At 38.6% G+C, this 22,050-nt stretch overlaps 1 protein-coding gene across 1 annotated transcript in view; it reads right to left on the bottom strand.

Moving 5' to 3' along the window:
* The window catches only part of supt5h (SPT5 homolog, DSIF elongation factor subunit), a 67,930-nt gene that overhangs the window by 38,769 nt on the left and 7,111 nt on the right, over positions 1 to 22,050 (bottom strand). Inside the window, exons 5-15 of the mRNA XM_066703878.1 lie at positions 20,598 to 20,609; positions 18,183 to 18,252; positions 16,788 to 16,856; positions 15,121 to 15,186; positions 14,628 to 14,658; positions 13,530 to 13,598; positions 11,060 to 11,311; positions 10,345 to 10,434; positions 9,924 to 9,994; positions 6,130 to 6,235; positions 5,483 to 5,576 (exon numbers count right to left, since the gene is read on the bottom strand). Coding sequence (XP_066559975.1) covers positions 5,483 to 5,576; positions 6,130 to 6,235; positions 9,924 to 9,994; positions 10,345 to 10,434; positions 11,060 to 11,311; positions 13,530 to 13,598; positions 14,628 to 14,658; positions 15,121 to 15,186; positions 16,788 to 16,856; positions 18,183 to 18,252; positions 20,598 to 20,609 — 930 coding nt within the window. The remainder of the gene's footprint in view (positions 1 to 5,482; positions 5,577 to 6,129; positions 6,236 to 9,923; positions 9,995 to 10,344; positions 10,435 to 11,059; positions 11,312 to 13,529; positions 13,599 to 14,627; positions 14,659 to 15,120; positions 15,187 to 16,787; positions 16,857 to 18,182; positions 18,253 to 20,597; positions 20,610 to 22,050) is intronic.

Consider the following 22,050-nt stretch of genomic DNA (forward strand, 5'->3'; position numbering starts at 1 on the left):
GTGTTTACTATGGACATTATAAGGAGTACAGGTATGTGACGCCTATCAAATGACACTAGACAGTCTGTACTATAATATTCTCCATAGTTGATCATGATTAGACGAACTACAATCACCTAAAGGATTATTAGGAACACCATACTAATACTGTGTTTGACCCCCTTTTGCCTTCAGAACTGCCTTAATTCTACGTGGCATTGATTCAACAAGGTGCTGAAAGCATTCTTTAGAAATGTTGGCCCATATTGATAGGATAGCATCTTGCAGTTGATGGAGATTTGTGGGATGCACATCCAGGGCACGAAGCTCCCGTTCCACCACATCCCAAATATGCTCTATTGGGTTGAAATCTGGTGACTGTGGGGGCCAGTTTAGTACAGTGAACTCATTGTCATGTTCAAGAAACCAATTTGAAATGATTCGACCTTTGTGACATGGTGCATTATCCTGCTGGAAGTAGCCATCAGAGGATGGGTACATGGTGGTCATAAAGGGATGGACATGGTCAGAAACAATGCTCAGGTAGGCCGTGGCATTTCAACGATGCCCAATTGGCACTAAGGGGCCTAAAGTGTGCCAAGAAAACATCCCCCACACCATTACACCACCACCACCAGCCTGCACAGTGGTAACAAGGCATGATGGATCCATGTTCTCATTCTGTTTACGCCAAATTCTGACTCTACCATCTGAATGTCTCAACAGAAATTGAGACTCATCAGACCAGGCAACATTTTTCCAGTCTTCAACTGTCCAATTTTGGTGAGCTTGTGCAAATTGTAGCCTCTTTTTCCTATTTGTAGTGGAGATGAGTGGTACCCGGTGGGGTCTTCTGCTGTTGTAGCCCATCCGCCTCAAGGTTGTACGTGTTGTGGTTTCACAAATGCTTTGCTGCATACCTCGGTTGTAACGAGTGGTTATTTCAGTCAAAGTTGCTCTTCTATCAGCTTGAATCAGTCGGCCCATTCTCCTCTGACCTCTAGCATCAACAAGGCATTTTCGCCCACAGGACTGCCGCATACTGGATGTTTTTCCCTTTTCACACCATTCTTTGTAAACCCTAGAAATGGTTGTGCGTGAAAATCCCAGTAACTGAGCAGATTGTGAAATACTCAGACCGGCCCGTCTGGCACCAACAACCATGCCACGCTCAAAATTGCTTAAATCACCTTTCTTTCCCATTCAGACATTCAGTTTGGAGTTCAGGAGATTGTCTTGACCAGGACCACACCCCTAAATGCATTGAAGCAACTGCCATGTGATTAGTTGGTTAGATAATTGCATTAATGAGAAAATGAACAGGTGTTCCTAATAATCCTTTAGGTGAGTGTATATTACAGTACTACCACGTTTTCTCACAAAAACAAAATGCATTTTTTGAAATGTTGACCTTTTCCCTCCGTTAAAGTCTATGGAAAATATTTTTTGAAAACATTTAGTTGAAATTCCATTCATTGAAATTTGGAGGAATTAAGGAATAATGTGCATTTGAAAAAAACTAATCAGAATTAGTTTCTGTATTGTTGACCATGATTAAACACTATATTGCAACACTACCACATTTTTTTCCAAGATAAAAAAATAGCATAATTATGACATTTTTGTATTTTATGAAAAAAGTAAACGTAAACTTATTTTTCTTACAATTTTCCCTTAAAACAAACTGGGTGACAACTGGAGAAAAATTACGGAGTTATGATTAATAAAGTAAGTATGTACTAAATGTCTCCCCTACTTTGCAAGAAAAGATCTCCACACAGCAATATCCAATCTTAATCATGGTATAATTTGAGTTTCCATTGATACAATAGCTATAATAATGCCAGTGTTATTAATAGATACATCTCAACCCACTGGTTGAAAACAATTGGGCTGAGTGTAAAGAGGTAACTGTTCAGAGATGCAAAAGTTACTATTGAACATGGTTTCTTACGTACTTAACATGTATCTAATACCACTATTACTAGTCACTTTACTACTTAGTACTTGTAATTTACTACTGCTAAGTTAAATTTCAAAAACACAAGCCGCTCTGCATTGCTAGTAGCCTGCTGCAATGATCATCATAGATGCCACCCAGCAACACTGAAAATACATTCACTGTTCTATCAACTGTTGGGTTTTAAAATATTAACAACAAACTTTTTACATACTTTCTTCAACACACACTACTTCCACCATGTTTAATTATTTTCAAAATATGTCTATAATAAAATTCTCACAAACATGACTTAATCATGTTACCTTATCAGAAATCTGAATAGGTGACAAGTCTATACAGTACTAGCAAATAGATCTTCATATACAGTGCATCCGGAAAGTATTTACAGCGCTTCACTTTTTCCACATTTTGTTATGTTACAGCCTTATTCCAAAATGGATTAAATTAATTATTTTCCTCACAATTCTACAAACAATAACCCATAATGACAACGTGAAAGAAGTTTGTTTGAAATCTTTGGAAATTTACTAAAAATAAAAAACAAAAAAGGCACATGTACATAAGTATTCACAGCCTCTGCCATGACACTCAAAATTTAGCTCAGGTGCATCCTGTTTCCACTGATCATCCTTGAGATGTTTCTACAACTTGATTGGAGTCCACCTGTGGTAAATTCAGTTGATTGGACATGATTTGGAAAGGCACACACCTGTCTATATAATGTCCCACAGTTAACAGTGCATGTCAGAGCACAAACCAAGCCATGAAGTCCAAGGAATTGTCTGTAGACCTCAGAGACAGGATTGTATCGAGGCACAGATCTGGGGAAGGGTACAGAAAAAATTCTACAGCATTGAAGGTCCCAATGGGCACAGGGGCCTCCATCATCCATAAATGGAAGAAGTTTGGAACCACCAGGACTCTTCCTAGAGCTGGCCGCCCAGCCAAACTGAGCGATCGGGGGAGAAGGGCCTTAGTCAGGGAGGTGACCAAGAACCCAATGGTCACTCTGACAGAGCTCCAGCGTGTCTGTGGAGAGAAGAGAACCTTCAAGAAGAACAACCATCTCTGCAGCACTCCACCAATCAGGCCTGTATGGTAGAGTGGCCAGACGGAAGCCACTCCTCCGTAAAAGGCACATGACAGCCCACCTGGAGTTTGCCAAAAGGCACCTGAAGGACTCTCAGACCATGAGAAACAAAATTCTCTAGTCTGATGAAACAAAGATTGAACTCATGTCTGGAGGAAACCAGGCACCGCTCATCACCTGGTCAATACCATCCCTACAGTGAAGCTTGGTGGTGGCAGCATCATGCTGTGGGGATGTTTTTCAGCGGCAGGAACTAGGAGACTAGTCAGGATCGAGGGAAAGATGAATGCAGCAATGTACAGAGACATCCTTGATGAAAACCTGCTCCAGAGCGCTCTGGACCTCAGACTGGGGTAAAGGTTAATCTTCCAACAGGACAACAACCCTAAGCACACAGCCAAGATAACAAAGGAGTGGCTACAGGACAACTCTGTGAATGTCCTTGAGTGGCCCAGCCAGAGCCCAGACTTGAACCCGATTGAACATCTCTGGAGAGATCTGAAAATGGCTGTGCACCGACACTCCCCATCCAACCTGATAGAGCTTGAGAGGTCCTGCAAAGAAGAATGGGAGAAACTGCCCAAAAATAGTTGTGCCAAGCTTGTAGCATCATACTCAAAAAGACTTGAGGCTGTAATTGGTGCCAAAGGTGCTTCAACAAAGTACTGAGCAAAGGCTGTGAATACTTATGTACATGTGCTTTTTTTGTTTTTTATTTTTAATAAATTTGCAAACATTTCAAACAAACTTCTTTCACGTTGTCATTATGGGGTATTGTTTGTAGAATTGTGAGGAAAATAATTAATTTAATCCATTTTGTAATAAGGCTGTCACATAACAAAATGTGGAAAAAGTGAAGCGCTGTGAATACTTTCCGGATGCACTGTATTTTAATAATTAAAATATTATGGCAGGATATCAATGATAACATGACAAACTAATCAAATCTGTATACACCTATAGGCTATATGGCCATGTGGACATAATTCATTATTCAATACGTTTCAAATACAAAAGAAACTGATAAAAATAATACCACAGTACAAAATACATGCAAGTGTCAAATAGATTTTTGAAGAATCAACCTTAGCCGGAACAACTTTGGACCAAACTGAGTAAACAAACATGGCCATGCATGTGCTTAGATTAAAATTTGGACTATCCTGACTGAATGAGGGGGAGGAAATAAAATTATAAAGCTACAAATTCAAATTAATAAAAAAAAAAATCAGTTTAGTTTTCGCCGGAGTTTGGATTTGCAAAATATGTGTGAAATTTGATGTCAACTAATGTAGAATTGAAATTCATCACAACCCTAGGCAGAACCGGCTAAAATCCATTTCATACTATGTGAAAGTTACCCTGAATTACATTAAATTATTGTGAGGATTAGTGGAGGTGCTGCTAAACTGGTTGAGCTCACCAACGGTTAAAAGGAGGAGTCGGGAAACCTTGGAATAATTATTCTTTCGGTTACACATATTAGAGAATTATTGAAAGAGTACCAATCGCCTGCAGACTGTTGCCCTTAAAAGGAAGTCTCACTGAGGTTTTTTTTCACCTATATACTATGATGACATGACTGAATTGACAGGGAGATGAGCCAGTGAGGGGAAAAAAATAGCAACATTAGTCAACCCCACAGTTCAAAAGGAGAGGCAGAGAAAAACAGAAGCCTCCCATCGGAATGGGTTCAGGTTGAGGACAGTTTCTCTGCTACCACAGATATTCAAGCAGAAATCAAAGAGTACATGACCTCAAAGAGAGCAAGCAGTTTTCATGATTTCTAGTTCTGAAAGGATAATTACATCACCGTGCCCCAAATCTCTCATCTGGCTGTAACTATTTCAGCTTTCCCTATTGCTCAGCAAAGTGGGGATTTTTTTTTTCCCGCTGCAGGTCTATTGGTCAGGAGACATCCTTTAAGAAGGTAAAACTTGCTTTTCTTATGCTTAACTCCCTGATGCTTAAGTAGTAAGTATCTATTCAAGATGCTTTGCTTTATTAGATTTTTGTAATATGGGCATTTAGCATTTAAATAGCATACATTTATGTGCATCCACTACTATATCAACCCTGATGAAGATCTCAGAGATTGGAACATTAATCTGAATGTGCTGTAATAAATTATTTTTTGGCGCATATATGGAAGTGAGTGGGTATTAGTATTTTGATTTATTTACTTTTCTTTTACACAGCCCCTTATAAGATTTGCATGTGCTTATGGTTTCTGACTTTCCTACTACTATATTTTATTTTTAAATATATGCATTTCTAAATAATCTATGTGATTTACCACTGTATAATAGCTTATGGCACTAAGCATATCCTCCAAAGATAAATTTAAGTAGCTCATAAAAAACACAGCAAATGGGGTGGGGGGGGGGTGGTGTGTGAGAGAGCTGGATACATTTTACAGCTGTTAAGACATTTAAGCAGGGTGTACTCACCCGTGGTCTCCGTCACCACCTCCAGGTCGATTCCCTCAGGCTGGTCCTCAAACTTCTCCAGCTCAGAAAGCGTGGGCTTCACCCCATCTGTGATCTACACAGCATTGGAGGGAAGGAAAAGTGAGTAATGAGTGTTTGGGAGACAATGGACCTGGCTGAAGCAGGACATCGCCATAGCTGGGAATTGGATCCTGACCCTGGGTAAGCTTGTCACTGCTGCTCCATGTCACCTTCTCCAAGAGTGATAAAAATGCAGCTTTAGGCAAGTCTATTAAACAACCTTTTAAGACAACATTGTGGTTTGCACAAAATCACGTTTGTTTAGACAAATTAATTTGTTTAGGTTATTAGGTGCATTTCTAAGCAGAAAGCTGATCTTATGGAAATGTTTTTAACATGAACATTACAGCTATATTCATGTTTAAAACATTTCCATAAGATCAGCTTTCTGCTTAGAAATGCAGAATTGAATCGAAAACATTAAATCACTCCATGGCAGTGGGGGATCAGACTACAACTTAAAGCTTGTCACTGAAATGTGCTTTCGTTAACAGTTTGTTATGAAGTTACAAATCTGCAGCTGTGTTGGGACAGTGTGGTAGTGTTGGTGGCTTGACCAGGTACTGGTAAACACAAGGTGCCCTTACCACAGCAGACATTGCAAAGCTCTTGAAGAGAAACCCTTTCCGACTGTAGCGATTGCCTTCGAAGATCAGGAAGTCTCCGTCTGTGGTCACCTCTCCTCCAAGTCCCCTGAAATACAGGGCAAAAAAGCAGCTTCGTTAAAAACATATGACATGATTCCTCAGACACTTGTCAGACTCTGACTTTCCAACTTATAGACCTCACATCTGCACAACTAAACATTTACAGAAGACAGATCCTCAGGGTAAGACCCATCTTTTAGCTATAGAAGACACTTCCACTGACATTTTAAAATTAGTACTCCAAAACCTCAGATTGCCCAATTTTCCTACAGCACACATTTGGCGGTGATCAACTGTAATGAAAATGTGTCAATAAGAAGCTTACTTGTTAATTCATGGAAGATCAAATTTAGTTTTATTTTTAACCTCTTAAGTTGACAGATAGCGCTGGTACCCTTAAAAGGGCACCAAATCATGCGTTTCTGTTTAATATGAAGTGTACGCTTCACCGTTGTGTTGTTTGCAGAATGTCTGGTATCCCATGAAAGCTGAGACTCTCAGCTCTCTAATGCTGTCAATCTTTCTCTGATGGAGGAGAAAAAAAAATAGTTTCCTCCCATTTCCATCCCCCCACTCCACATTATGATTTGGGGGGGGCAGATACTTGGTCTGAGAAGTAATAAAAAAATCTCAAAATATTGACAACTGTGACATTCTGAAACCAGACACTCTGCTTTTGAAAACTAAAGCAAAACCATTTCGGTACAAGCCATGCACACGACTGTGCAGAGCTCAAAATGTAAAGTAAACACTCTCTGTACAGTGCACTGATACACAACTATCTTATATCATGGGATCTAAACTTCTCGGTGTTTGATAGAACATAAAACATTATACATAATATATGCTGGATTAACTGTAAGGGTGTTCTGAACAAAACAAGCCTATTTGCAAATAAATCTGACCAAATTTGAGGGATCTATGCCCCCCCCACCCCATACACCCGTATGTACCATTCCCCGCCAAATATCATTTAAAAGTCAGATATTCAGTAGCGTCTCTGCACGAGAGCAATGCGTAAAAATAATGTACAGCATCACTGCGCTCAGGTTCAGTTACAGATCGCCTGGTGACACATAAAGCTGTGGATGAGCCGCGGAGTGCTATTTTTAGAAAGATTCGGTTATTTTGTCGATCTCCAAGTAGTATTATTTGGTTATTTGTATTATTGCAGTTAGTTTTGATTGGCCACTTGGGTATGTGTTGGGACAGCACCTAGACACCTCTCACAAACACCCTGGTACAGTGAGTTCTGTTTGTTCTATCAACACACATATTGGTACAATTGTTGTCAAGATGCCACTGAAGGGATATTGTGGAGATTCAGTCTACTATATATAGAGGTGCCTTCTTTAGGTGATGTGAAACATGATTTTGCATATTTAAACAATAAAAAAGTTGTTTTTTCTGCACGTTATATTGTATTGTTTATTTTGTTATTGCAAGCTATGTTCTGGCATACAGTTATGTCCATAAATATTTGGACAGTGACGATTGTCATCATTTTGGATCTGTATGCCAGCACAATGGATTTGAAAGCAAACAATCAATATATGCTTTACGTGTAGACTTTCATCTTTAATTTGAGGGTAGTTACATCCAAATTGGGTGAACTGTGTAGGAATTACACCAATTTTTGCATGTGGTCCCCCCAGTTTTAGGGGCTCAAATGTATTTGGACAAATTAAGATAATCATTAATTAAATTGTGAGTTTCAATACTTGGTTGCAAATCCTGATATCTGGAACCCATAGACATCACCAGATGCTGGGTTTCTTCCCTGGTGATGCTCTGCCAGGCCTGTACTGCAGCTGTCTTTAGTTCCTGCTTGTTCTTGGAGTGTTCTTGTTGTATATACAGTGAGGGAAAAAAGTATTTGATCCCCTGCTGATTTTGTACGTTTGCCCACTGACAAAGAAATGATCAGTCTATAATTTTAATGGTAGGTGTGTTTTAACAGTGAGAGACAGAATAACAACAAAAAAATCCAGAAAAACGCATTTCAAAAAAGTTATAAATTGATTTGCATGTTAATGAGGGAAATAAGTATTTGATCCCCTATCAATCAGCAAGATTTCTGGCTCCCAGGTGTCTTTTATACAGGCAATCTTAAAGGGTGTGCTCCTAATCTCAGCTCGTTACCTGTATAAAAGACACCTGTCCACAGAAGCAATCAATCAATCAGATTCCAAACTCTCCACCATGGCCAAGACCAAAGAGCTGTCCAAGGATGTCAGGGACAAGATTGTAGACCTACACAAGGCTCGAATGGGCTACAAGACCATCGCAAAGCAGCTTGGTGAGAAGGTGACAACAGTTGGTGGGATTATTCGCAAATGGAAGAAACACAAAATAACTGTCAGTCTCCCTCGGTCTGGGGCTCCATGCAAGATCTCACCTCGTGGAGTTTCAATGATCATGAGAACGGTGAGGAATCAGCCCAGAACTACACGGGAGGATCTTGTTAATGATCTCAAGGCAGCTGGGACCATAGTCTCCAAGAAAACAATTGGTAACACACTACACCGTGAAGGACTGAAATCCTGCAGCGCCCACAAGGTCCCCCTGCTCAAAAAAGCACATGTACAAGCCCGTCTGAAGTTTGCCAATGAACATCTGAATGATTCAGAGGAGAAATGGGTGAAAGAGTTGTGGTCAGATGAGACCAAAATCGAGCTCTTTGGCATCAACTCAACTCGCCGTGTTTGGAAGAGGAGGAATGCTGCCTATGACCCCAAGAACACCATCCCCACCATCAAACATGGAGGTGGAAACATTATGCTTTGGGGGTGTTTTTCTGCTATGGGGACAGGACAACTGCACCGCATCAAAGGGACGATGGACGGGGCCATGTACTATCAAATCTTGGGTGAGAACCTCCTTCCCTCAGCCAGGGCATTGAAAATGGGTCGTGGATGGGTATTCCAGCATGACAATGACCCAAAACACACAGCCAAGGCAACAAAGGAGTGGCTCAAGAAGAAGCACATTAAGGTCCTGGAGTGGCCTAGCCAGTCTCCAGACCTTAATCCCATAGAACATCTGTGGAGGGAGCTGTAGGTTCGAGTTGCCAAACGTCAGCCTCGAAACCTTAATGGCTTGGAGAGGATCTGCAAAGAGGAATGGGACTAAATCCCTCCTGAGATGTGTGCAAACCTGGTGGCCAACTACAAGAAACGTCTGACCTCTGTGATTGCCAACAAGGGTTTTGCCACCAAGTACTAAGTCGAAGGGGTCAAATACTTATTTCCCTCATTAACATGCAAATCAATTGATAACTTTTTTGAAATGCGTTTTTTTCTGGATTTCTTTGTTGTTATTCTGTCTCTCACTGTTAAAATACACATACCATTAAAATTATACTGATCATTTCTTTGTCAGTGGGCAAACGTACAAAATCAGCAGGGGATCAAATACTTTTTTCCTCACTGTAGCATTCAAGCGATTTCCTTTCAGATGCCATCCATATGCATGCGATGCAAATATTAACAGAGTTATGGGCTTTTGAAATGGGGCCGGTTCTTTTAGGAGGAAATTCCCATTTTTGCCCATCAATTTAAGAAGGCAATGTGGGGAACAGCCTAAATTTGAGCTCAGCTGGCTCGACACATAACATGGAAGATAATTAAATTATGTTATAATGTTGAAAGGCTTTGTTTGGCAAATAGTGGGACACTTAATTCAGATGGTTTCCATTCAAGTTAAGAGGGTTGTAAAGAACACCAGATAACAACCTGATCTTCTCGGCATCAAACAGTCTCTGAGCTGGCCTCTTGAACTTCTTTCTCTTTGCAAACCAGTCTTTCTGTAAATACAGACACAGAGGAGGAGAAAGAAGAGGATGAAACATGGAAAGAGGTATAATGATTTTTGACAAGTTTAATCTCCACATAGCCAGATTTTTTTAAGAAATTATTTTCCTTTAAACACAAAATCAAGAAATCAAACGTTAATTAACAGTAAAATTAATGACAAAGAAATATGTACATCCTAATACTTGACACCATGTGACAATATATACAATATACAAAAGAAAAAATAATAATTAAAACAAAAAAATAATAATGTAATCCCCTTGCCATGTTTTATACTGTTCTGCAAATACACCTATGGTAAAAAAAAAAAAAAATCCAAAGAGAAGATGGTCCCACTCACCAGGCTCATGCGAGCTTTAATACGATCAAAATCAATCCTTGGAATCATTTTCAGGGATATTGTATTCTGGCTGGGTTCAACATAGTCCACCTAAGGATGTGGGGTAAAAAAAAAGATAAAACAGGTAAGTAATAATTAGGACAGCTTAAACTGTGGTTTATACTTCTCTCGCAGACCCAATCTGAATCTCATACGCAGACCTGGATCAAATCTACTGTTGATCCAAAGACAAATAGTCAAAATACACATTCCTTTCAGTTTTGATTGGATCAAGGAAGACACTGGGCCTGGAAAAGACTGGAATCCAATCACTATTATATAAACCATTTCTGATGAAGTAAGACACTTACATTGTGATTTTAATTACCCAGCAGGCCTCAAAGGAAGGGAGGGAGATGCAGATGTTAAGAAACAGGCTTTAACCTGTGAGGAATGGAAGTCAGGCAATTCCTGGACTGACCACACAGTGCTCCACACATGTGCTCAGTGGAACAAGCCTAATTTTCACCAAAAACAATAGGCCAAAAGTCGTGTACTATCAACACCCATTTCAAAATGCGGGGTCTCTGACTCAATTTGAATTTGAGAAGTATTTTCACATGGATTGTTACCTTCATAGCAAGAACGTTCCTTAGTTAATGAACAATTATATTGGATGAATTACTTTGCAGTTAAAACGTTTTTTTTTTTTTTTTTTTCCAATAATGGTGTTTACCTGAGCAATGTCATCCTTATATAAGCCTCTCTTGAGCCGAACCCAGGACTTGGGCTTGAGGTTGGTGACCTCCTTCACCACTTTGAGGACATCGGTCATCTCCTTGATGGGCACCATCTGCTGGTTCCAGAAGCCCATGCGCAGGTTGCCCACGCCTTCGATGGCAGCCTTGACGTGGGTCTGCTTGTACGACTCCACATAGATGTAACCTTTCACATGCTCGGGGGCCACCACTGACTTAATCTGCAGGGGCTGTGGGGCATGAAAGAGAGAGGAAGGCAGTAGTTACCGAACTAAAGTCAACCCAGCCTAAACACTAGGGATGCAATGATAAAAAATTTACAAATAGAATAGGCTCACAAAGCTGATTGTGTGTTTTATAGAATATAAATGTAAAAGGTAAGTTCAAATGCTTTTATAAATCCACAGTTTAAACCTTATAAGAATAAATTACAACTAAAATGACAGAGACAATATGCACATTTTAAATGCCAGTATTTGGCAAGACTGGACTAAAACCAAGGTCGTCAGCTCAAGTATGCTGTTTACACCCCAATCTGTGGTCTAAAACCATGTGCAAAGGGTTCAGGTTTGTGCTCTGTAAAGAAACAAATCTGGAAGTAGGAGTGAAAAGTGGAAACAATTAAACAGCTTATTAAAACTGTTCTAGAGGAAAAAGTCAGGTGACTGAATATAAAGACTGCAGTACTGGGAGCTGCATATGAATCAAGTCTCAAAGGCATAACACAATGGGAACAGCTTGAGAGCCAGACCAAGACATATACATTGCACAAACACAGATTTGTAACAGATTTGAGCGATTTATTTGGAAACCCACACTTCTTTAAGCAGGCTGTAAAACAGTCCAGTGGAGATCTTAGACCCCGTTCACACTTGAGATTTAGGCCAGCCCTGGGCCGGGTCAAAACTAGTCCCGCTTTTCGACCCGGCCTAAATCTTTCGACCCAGCCTAATGCTGGCCTAAACGTATATGTGAATGCGCCGGGCCCTGGGCCGGGTGGAAAGCATCAGCATGTGACGCAACTCAAGCCCCGCCCCTAGAGACGCATGTCTGAGAGACGCGGAATAAACACAGAATAAACACAGAGTAAACACGGGCACCGACACAGCTGCACCGCTGCAGGACACACAGTATTGTCTCTGTATTGTGTGAATGTCATATCAATCTATAGCCTTAAATGTACTGATACATTTCGCTAGCTCACATCTTTATATATATTATAGAAGTCTAGGCTAAGTAATGAGTTATAATGATATAAACAGTTCAAACTACTCAGTCGATTAAAATAAGTGTGTAGCTGGTAAACTTGCTATTGTTTGTTCTTTTACTAAGTATGATTGAAGTCTGGAATTTAACAGCATGCATTTTACACGTGGAAATTGCATTGTGAAATTGTGAACGGGACCAGGTAACTTTATTAATTATCCGCATTTTGCTTTAAAACTATATAAATTTAACCAAAGCAGGTTTCCATTCAAATCAGTGCATTTCAATACGATACCAGCTATTTACTATGCAATCCTAAATGCGATTATATTGAGCTGAGCAATACAATTACAAATGCCAGCGTTAGAGGTGACAGCTGGGACGATGCAGAAATGAAAGTGCGGTTTACAATGTGGATGAAGATACAGTTAAAACAGAAACCGCAGGAAGTGCAGCGCTGCTGTCTGAGGATAAAACTATAGACGCATCACAGAGGCTTCTTTCGATGCAGACGATTGCATACTAATGCATACGATTTCTTGTGATTTAAAACAGATGTCCTAATAAAGGTGCTTCGTTTTCGGGTGAATTGTTTAACAGCACTTTTAAACTTGCAGAACCGAAGATAGACATTTGAAAAGGGAAATATATTACTTAGATTCTCCATTGAACCAGCACATTTTTAATTATTTTAGAAAGCTTAGGTTGCAAAGGGTTAAGATTACTTTCAAATAAAATATAGAACTGAAAAATAGCCAATCGATATTAATAAGTTGTGATTATAAACATATCGCATACACCTGTAATCAGACCTAATGTTCTGCGTCACTGGTTTGTTTGAGCAGATTTGTTTATTCCCGGTATGCATTTGGTTTAGGGCGCCTTTTCACCAGCATATTCGAACGCACGTAGGCTCCTAAAACCTAAAAACTGAAAAAAGCCAGACAAAATTTGAGGCGGCCCAAGGCCGGCTTAATAAGTGTGAACGGGGTCTTAGGGATTTTAATTTGGCATCATTCAAGCATTTTGATGGAGAGCTCTGAGAAAAGCCTAAGCGAAGATTAGTTTTTTGGCATGATGCCAGTCTGTAACAGAACAGAGTGGAAGAGAGGTTACTGATGAGAGGGGGCCATAGTATGTATTGTGCCACAAGGGAAGAGGTTTTCTGATAACCAACTTCTTATGCCTTTAGAAAGACAATTTAGAGGCAGACGTGGATTGAGTCAGGGCTCTGAAACCTACTGTGTCTGTAAACTGGTAAGCGATGAATTTCCTCATTAGGGCGATGGCAGTTGCTCGTTCTTCTCCGATCTGCAGGAATGGAAAATAATACACAACTTTCTCTCACACTCTCATAACAATCCCCTGCAATATCTACAATCTGTAGACTAATTGCCAAAACCAGTACAAAAGGAAGCAGATTTCATTCCAATTATAATAACTACTTCTATAATCTTATCATAATATTGCCTTCAATTCCCCCTTAGAAATCTACTACACAAATAAGGTAGAAAATCTGGCCATACTGAATAATCACTTTGGGTGGCTCTACTTTAATCCACATTTTTCAATACACATACAGGCTTTTTTTTTTTTTTTTTACTAAAATATATACATCGGAGGCCAACATGTTACTTCAACCACAACTCTGAAAGCCAAATTCTAGTGCTCCTATTCATACTCATTGTCTCTTATTTCAGAAAAAAGTCTACCTCCATAGTCTAGTATTGAACTGCCGTTAAAGCTATTTGATGTTGAAATTCCTTTAAACACTGAATTTAATGTTCTCTTTATTTTTAATTATTAATCAAAACAGTTTAGCGCCTTTAAGACTGAAGAGTAAAATAGCTTTGTGTTTTGAGAACAATGTAAAAACACCTGTTGCTCTAGGCACTATATATAACAAAACCCTTTATTTTCTGCATGTTTTCTATTGGTTTTATAACTGCCATCTCAAGTTGTTTTAAAGAGAGCATTATGCAAGATGAGGAAAAACTACAAACTTTATTTAAAAATAAAAACAAAAAAACACTTGGATTTAATTCTTGATTTTTTTTTTGTATCCCATTAATCGAATAAGTAATCGATAGATTAATCAATTATCAAAATAGTGGTTTGTTGCAGCCATAGAAGAAATAACACGACAACATGACAAGAGTGATGCGATTTAAACTTCTTTTTGGATAAGCTCTGTGTGCAATAGAGTATATTACAAGTTATGTTGGATCAAGGTGTTGCAGAGGTGCACTTACACCAGCAAACTACTGTGGAGCACTACTTGAACAATTATCCCTGTTATTACTAGCAACACAGAACTCCATGAGCAGAAATTACACATACCTTACACTTCACTGTCCACAAATTGGGATCCCTAAAAAAAATAAAAAGAACTTAGTGTAGCATGGGAGTATTTTATCAGACTGATAATGGCAATACTAATAATATTCTCACATTACCTGTCATTTACTTTCATTTTTTCCCCAACATTGGGAAAGTTTTTCTTTGCAGGATCAATTTGTTTTGCAAATACAATCCCAAACTAGAAGAAAATCTCTCCGTTATTCACTCTCACTGTTCAAATGTTCACGTCTACATAGTTGCAGAATTACATTATTCCCCACCAAAACAGTTAATGCATTTGTGAGTGACATGAATCCAGTAAGGAGTATGTAAGTTTCTAATTTGTTTATATATACTTTTTTAAATCACTCATTACATTTTAGAATACAGAGCTTTGGATATATTATTGGTTTTGTGGTACAATTTCAGTGACTTGGGAATGTGATCACATTAACTTTCTGTAGCATAACAATGTAACTTCGTGTTCACTTACTTGACACCAGGCAGTAACTGCTGTTGGGTGATATCATCCGAAAGCTCTTCTGACCCCCCATAGAAGCTGGAGAAGTACATACATCCATATTTACAAGCCATCCAACACACGTGTAGTAAAAGCACAGACTATTCAAAAGGATGAACTCATTAGACACCCATTGGTTTTCTATGCATTCAAGGTTCTCTCTTATGATTCACTAATTGGAGCTGTGTGACTGACTATAATATCTGCCAACACACCATGTACCTGCTGAAATGCTAATCTGGGCTTTTAGGAACTTATCGCTGATTCCTTTAAAAGAGAGTTAAGTTTATTTCTTAAAACTAAAGACATTTGCGGCTCTCTTCATTTTTCCAAGAGCTCAGTTACACCCCATGTGTGACAACTTCAGCCATGTTGGAATTTCTTAATATTCAAGCTTGATCCCAATTCTCCTAACATTGGTTTACAGGAGGTGTCTGAATAAAACTTCTGAAAACCTTACATATAAACAAATACAACTTTTGTTTTGGGGTGTAAACAATGATGAGCACAAAAATCAGTTGATTTACTGATAAATGTTAACCTATACAGGAGAGAGATAGGGAGCAACAATACAGAACAGTAAAGATAGTTACAGGAACGTTTAGAATATTTGATAGGAACAGAACTGGGTCACCAAGGTTACTATCTGCTGACCCTGAAATATCGATAAGCGTTACAGTTTTCATTACTACAATGGAGTTTATTTTAGAGATTTTATAAAAGGTAAAATGAGAAATCAAATTGACCAAAGTTAAATGTTATATATATATATATATATATATATATATATATATATATATATATATACACACACACACACTCACCTAAAGGATTATTAGGAACACCATACTAATACTGTGTTTGACCCCCTTTCGCCTTCAGAACTGCCTTAATTCTACGTGGCATTGATTCAATAAGGTGCTGAAAGCATTCTTTAGAAATGTTGGCCCATATTGATAGGATAGCATCTTGCAGTTGATGGAGATTTGTGGGATGCACATCCAGGGCACGAAGCTCCCGTTCCACCACATCCCAAAGATGCTCTATTGGGTTGAGATCTGGTGACTGTGGGGGCCAGTTTAGTACAGTGAACTCATTGTCATGTTCAAGAAACCAATTTGAAATGATTCGACCTTTGTGACATGGTGCATTATCCTGCTGGAAGTAGCCATCAGAGGATGGGTACATGGTGGTCATAAAGGGATGGACATGGTCAGAAACAATGCTCAGGTAGGCCATGGCATTTAAACGATGCCCAATTGGCACTAAGGGGCCTAAAGTGTGCCAAGAAAACCCGTCTGGCACCAACAACCATGCCACACTCAAAATTGCTTAAATCACCTTTCTTTCCCATTCAGACATTCAGTTTGGAGTTCAGGAGATTGTCTTGACCAGGACCACACCCCTAAATGCATTGAAGCAACTGCCATGTGATTGGTTGGTTAGATAATTGCATTAATGAGAAATTGAACAGGTGTTCCTAATAATCCTTTAGGTGAGTGTATCTCCAAAGAAGAACTACTTCAGTGTGTAATAATATGCACTGCATGGGGCTTTCATTATATTTTGGCCTCTTATTGGTATCTGCATTGTGAATGTACATATATACATTAAACTGTTCCATGAAAATACAAACTTACTGTTCTCCCCCTGATGACTTGGCATATTTCTTCATGTAATATTCACCCAGCTCCTCTTCCCTCTGATCTCTGCGGGGGCGGGGGACACAATGAGACAATAAAACAAATCCAAACTTTAAGCTAACAAATGCAAAGTCAGACATTACAAACGACACATAAATGTAGTCCTTGATGGATGTAATTTTGAAACGAGCTTTGGTCTGGATAAAAGGTGTAACCCAGGCCATAAATCCCACAAATGTGCTCTGTGGACAGGAGATCTTTAACTTCATGTTATGGGGATGGGGATGGGGATTTTTTTTTCCCCAAAAGTTTTCAAACTAACAGCAAAGTGCTGGATACATGGGGTAAATGGCTTCCTCTGTTTTGTAATGTTATTCAAAATATGCAGACATGTACTGGCCCCCCCAAAATGTTTAAACTGAAGGAGGAAGACCAAACAAAATTTAATGAATTCACTTGCAGCTATTTGGGGAAACTGGGATATCCACGGTCTGCTCCATATTATGGTTATTTGTTTTGGTTATTATGTTCCTAAACATGAAGAAAGTAGATTGGAAATAACAGGATTTTAAAATGTCACAAAAATAACAAAGGCCATAGACCAGTTGATGGGTAACTGTGCCCAGAATTCAGATCAAGTGGTATCAAAAGCTGCTAGCGAGAAAATATTTTCCACCTTAATAAGCTGTTCAAGTTTCAGCCTGGGATATTGAAAGGTAATATTTAAATGTCAAAACTAATCAGCTGAAACTAGCATCACTATTTTAACTGTTAAGACTCAAAACCAGCATTGCAGGATTTGAATTCCAGTCCTGAATAACTCAGGATGCATAATTTGGAGTGGCTTTCAAAGGTTACATTTCGATGTTAGTACATTTGTTTTGTATTATTATTATTTTCTTTAAAGTTCCTGAAATTGTATTAGTATTGTTTTGCATTTAATTCCTCTGAAATCAACAGTTTGCATTAACCAGTCCAACATTTTTAACTTGGACTTATAAATCAACAAAATAGAATGCACAAACAAAAACTGTTTATTTAAAACTTATTTATATTTTAATCAATCAGTAATAGTATACTCAGTATACTCCTAAAAACATTTTCAATGGTATTCAATGTTAACTTATTCATGAGTATTTGAAAAGCTTGCACACATTACATATGGTTAATAATTCTTTATTTATATACTTGAAGGAATTCTGGATTTATTTAATCTGAATAGGATCCAAACATTCCAATGGTGTTCATCAGAGACAACTTCCCTCTGGGTAACCAATCAGATTGCAGGAACCTACTGCATTTGGCAATTCAGCCTCAGTGCAGGAGTGCAAAAGACACAGCACTGACATACATTACCCACAGATTAAAGGGCTTGGTTATTTAAAAACATACCTCCAGAGGTTTTGTAGTCTGCGAGCTCCCGAGCGATCTTCATCCAGAACCACATGATCGATATTGGACACTAAAAACAAAAGAAACCCCCCACAAACAGCCAACAGCGTAAATCAGACCCTTGTCATTTACTCTATGAAAACAGGTAAGGAATGAACTAACTATTACAGGTAAAGGTTTTGAGCTGCTGTTCCCTTCATCTTTACTAAATCCCACTCTGGAAGAACTCCAAACAGTAGGGATGCAAGCTTTCCTGGATTCGGGTTAAATGGCACCTTTGGGATCCACTGTCCTGGAGAATTGAAGATTAACTCCACTGTAGGTCTTTCTAGGAACACAAGCTGACAGTATTTGACCCATGTGTTTTGTTTCCATTTCTACCCTTCTCTTTGATATAGGATTTCGGGATTGCTTCTTGTTTTAATAAATAAGCAGAGCAAGAAACTGAAATCCAATTCTTGCTCTTCACATGCATTCATGAGAATGATACAGGTGAAAAAAGTCCAGCACGTGTTCGCTCAGGGCCAAAAAGCTTGCAGGATCTTGACTCTAAATACCTTTAGTTAGCAAACACATTTTATTTAAATCTAATGTTAAAAAAATGGTCACATCACAAAACCACCTGGTCCAACCCAGAAACAGGAGAGTCATCCATCCGAATCAAAGACCTCTGTATGAACTTCAAAGGAAAAACTAATTATGATAAAATGGAGTGCCTGATTGCCAACACTTTTCATATATTCCTCCTGTCTGTTTTATTGAATGATTACATTAGATAATGATGCAGTTATACTCGGCACACCAGTCTTATTCCATTTGATGTGTAAAGTTCAGTTTTATTAAAGGTTAATCTCACTCGGACAGTAGGACTTCCCTGTTTTGAGGAAGTACCCAAGATCCAGGTTTGGAAACCAGACTACTCTGAAACAACTGGAAAGTTATTCACCGTTTCTCTCAATTTGTTTAGAATTGTGAGGCTTTTACAATTTGTAACAAAATCATGTTAGCATTTCTGTCAGGGTTTGGCTTTTAATTTGATAGCAAACTCTGCTTTATTTTGTGCTTCTCTCTAATGATCTGCCCCACAGCGTCACATTCACTGTTTGAATGAAAAGGAGAGACACGTGTTTGCTACCAAACTGCTGCTCTTTAGTGGTTCAGCAGCTCCTTTGTTTTGAAATGCAAGTGTGCGTGTTTCACATTCACAAAATCAACAGCCAAGATATTAAGTGTCATTATTATCAAATCAATTAGTAGATGCCTTCATGCAAGTCACTTTGGATAGTTTAACAAACTCCAAAACAATGATTTAGATCACTGTATTGTAACAAAACAAATGTAATTAATATAGTCAAGCACACAGATTGTAAGAAATTGTGCCTGTAGCCTGGTTAGTTACAGTAATAAGGGTAGTGTTAAAAACAAAAGCAATGTGTTAAGACTATTAATTATAGAATGGTAAAATTGTGTTTTTCCCTCAGTGTGTGGAATCAAAACCTTTATCTTTTAATCCCAGATCAGAATTTAGCTTTTTGTGTTCTTAGGTCTAATTTCCAACCCTGGAAAACTGATGTTATCATCCACCCCCACCCCCCCACACAATATTATGCCACTTTTCACAAACACCACCACCCGGTCTTTTGCAGTTTTGACAGGAATGTGTAAAGTGGCACTGAACATGTGATATTTTTTATAATCTACCTAAACATTGCAAGTTCCACCCAAACAGGAGAGACACAGACGTAACAGCACGTATTTATGAGCGGCGTGCAAGACGACGGGATCACAGTTGCCAACATGGGGCTGAATTAAATCAGATTTGAATTTTATATGTATTTTACCCCTAACCCATGTTGCACACACTCCGAACCTTTGAATTCATGTCAGTGCAGTTATATTTATTTTCTATTGCCACAAGGAGCATCAGTGGGGTCAGTGGGGACTCTTCAGATCTACATGTTTTTAACATGTATGCATTTAAAAGACCAGCAGTATATACATACCATATGCTGTGCATATATAGCATACACTGCAATAGAGGGTTAACAGAGTGGAAGTAAAAGTAAACCAAACAAAACTAAAATCTAAATCAATTCCTATCCACAATGCTCTTTCTGAAGGAGCCTAAGAGTTGTCTAGGTTTTGCTACACTTTAGTTACACATAACCTAGGGGGTAAGTTCACTCTATAAGTACAAGTGGACAGACTTCTTATGTCCTGTACTGAACTGTGGCTCTGCAGGACCAAGACTGAAGATCTGGCCACGCGTAGTTTCCTCTTCAATAACGACAGCTACAGCACCTCCAGACTAGAGAATTGGAGACACTGTTATGGTAAATTAAACAGTCCCAGCGGTTACCTGACGTTCATCTCTACTAAGTCCCATGTTGGCACCTGTTCATAATTAGGACTTACCTTCTGCTTCCTCTGTTCAGTAGTGCAGGTATGGAGGTGGATGGAGCGCACAGTATGAGCCAAATTATACCACCAATGTCAGACAGCGAAGGGGGACATGGGGACAGGGAAAGAACCAAAATTTGGGGAAGGAAAAATAAATAAACAAAATCGAAAAATATAAACAGAAGGAAAAAAAAAAAGTTAAAATTAACAAATGGAAAAATAAATAAACAAGAAGGCATGGAATGGCACACGACAAAGCAAGGAAAAGCAGAGATTTTTTCCCAGGAAAAAATCTGGCACCAAAATAGTATCATAAACAGATAATACATTTAAATAAAGATCAACAAACATTTAATAGATGACTCATATTTAAAAGAGAGCAAGTTCAGGCAAATGGTAACTTTTTTCACCACAAATTTCCTCTTTGAAAGCTGGAAAGGAAAAATCCAGACTATCCTTTGTACATCCACCAGATGTAAAATTAGAGATCAGCATAAACACATTTAACTATTTTTTGACATTGTCCATAAACACAACTAACACCTATTTAGTTTAAAGTCATTTTGTTTGGAGTCCATTTCTATGATATAGTACAGCTTGTGTAGTTTGGCCACTACTGCTGAGCAGAAAAATGGAGGATAATTAATTTTACTACAAACTGGGTCTGTTATTAGCTTTTTTACATGAAGAACTCTCCTCCATTTTATGTATGATCTTGCTTGAACTTTACTCAGTTCAAAGCACTCTGAACTGAGCTGTGTGCTTTATTTAATGTATTTATTTTAAGTTGAATGTTACCAGCAGCCATGTTAGGAGCCACACAAAGGTCTTCATTCACAAGCACTTCTACCAGATCTGAGAACTGCTTTACTTTCAACTTCTTGTTTTGTTAGCTTGTTGGCGTTGTGCTAAAGTGAGAGGACAATCCCACTGTATGGGAAAAAGGCTAAGTATTGCATTTGCCGTCTGTGCTCTCCCTTGTCTGCCCAATGCAAAACAAACAAACATGTTATAGGGTGTGTGTGTGTGTGTGTATGTGCGTGTGTGTGTGCACGTGCATGTGCATGAATGTTGGGCGTTACACAATTACACATACATACGGTATTATATGCAATATTGAAAAAACAAACGAAACAAACAAGAAAATAAAAAAGAAGATTTGGAATTGAATTACCGTTAACTGACGGAGGCATGCATAAAAAATAAACAGTTATGAGCGCAGCAAAGGAACAGTTAAAAAAATGGCATAACATGAGGCTGCAATATAACTCAGCCTTAACATTGGAGATCTTATTATTTTTTGTATATATATATTTTTTTTAAATGCCACAAGTTAAGGTGCCAGTGAAATCAGTTTTGGTTATTGATTTTTGTTACCTCTGACTATCAAACTCTCAGAATTACATTACAGATTGGGCACAACCCTGTATGAGTTGGACACTGACCATGGAAAACAGGGGTACATCCC

The sequence above is a fragment of the Amia ocellicauda genome, chromosome 5 (genome assembly GCF_036373705.1).
Source record: "Amia ocellicauda isolate fAmiCal2 chromosome 5, fAmiCal2.hap1, whole genome shotgun sequence".
Taxonomy (NCBI): domain Eukaryota; kingdom Metazoa; phylum Chordata; class Actinopteri; order Amiiformes; family Amiidae; genus Amia; species Amia ocellicauda.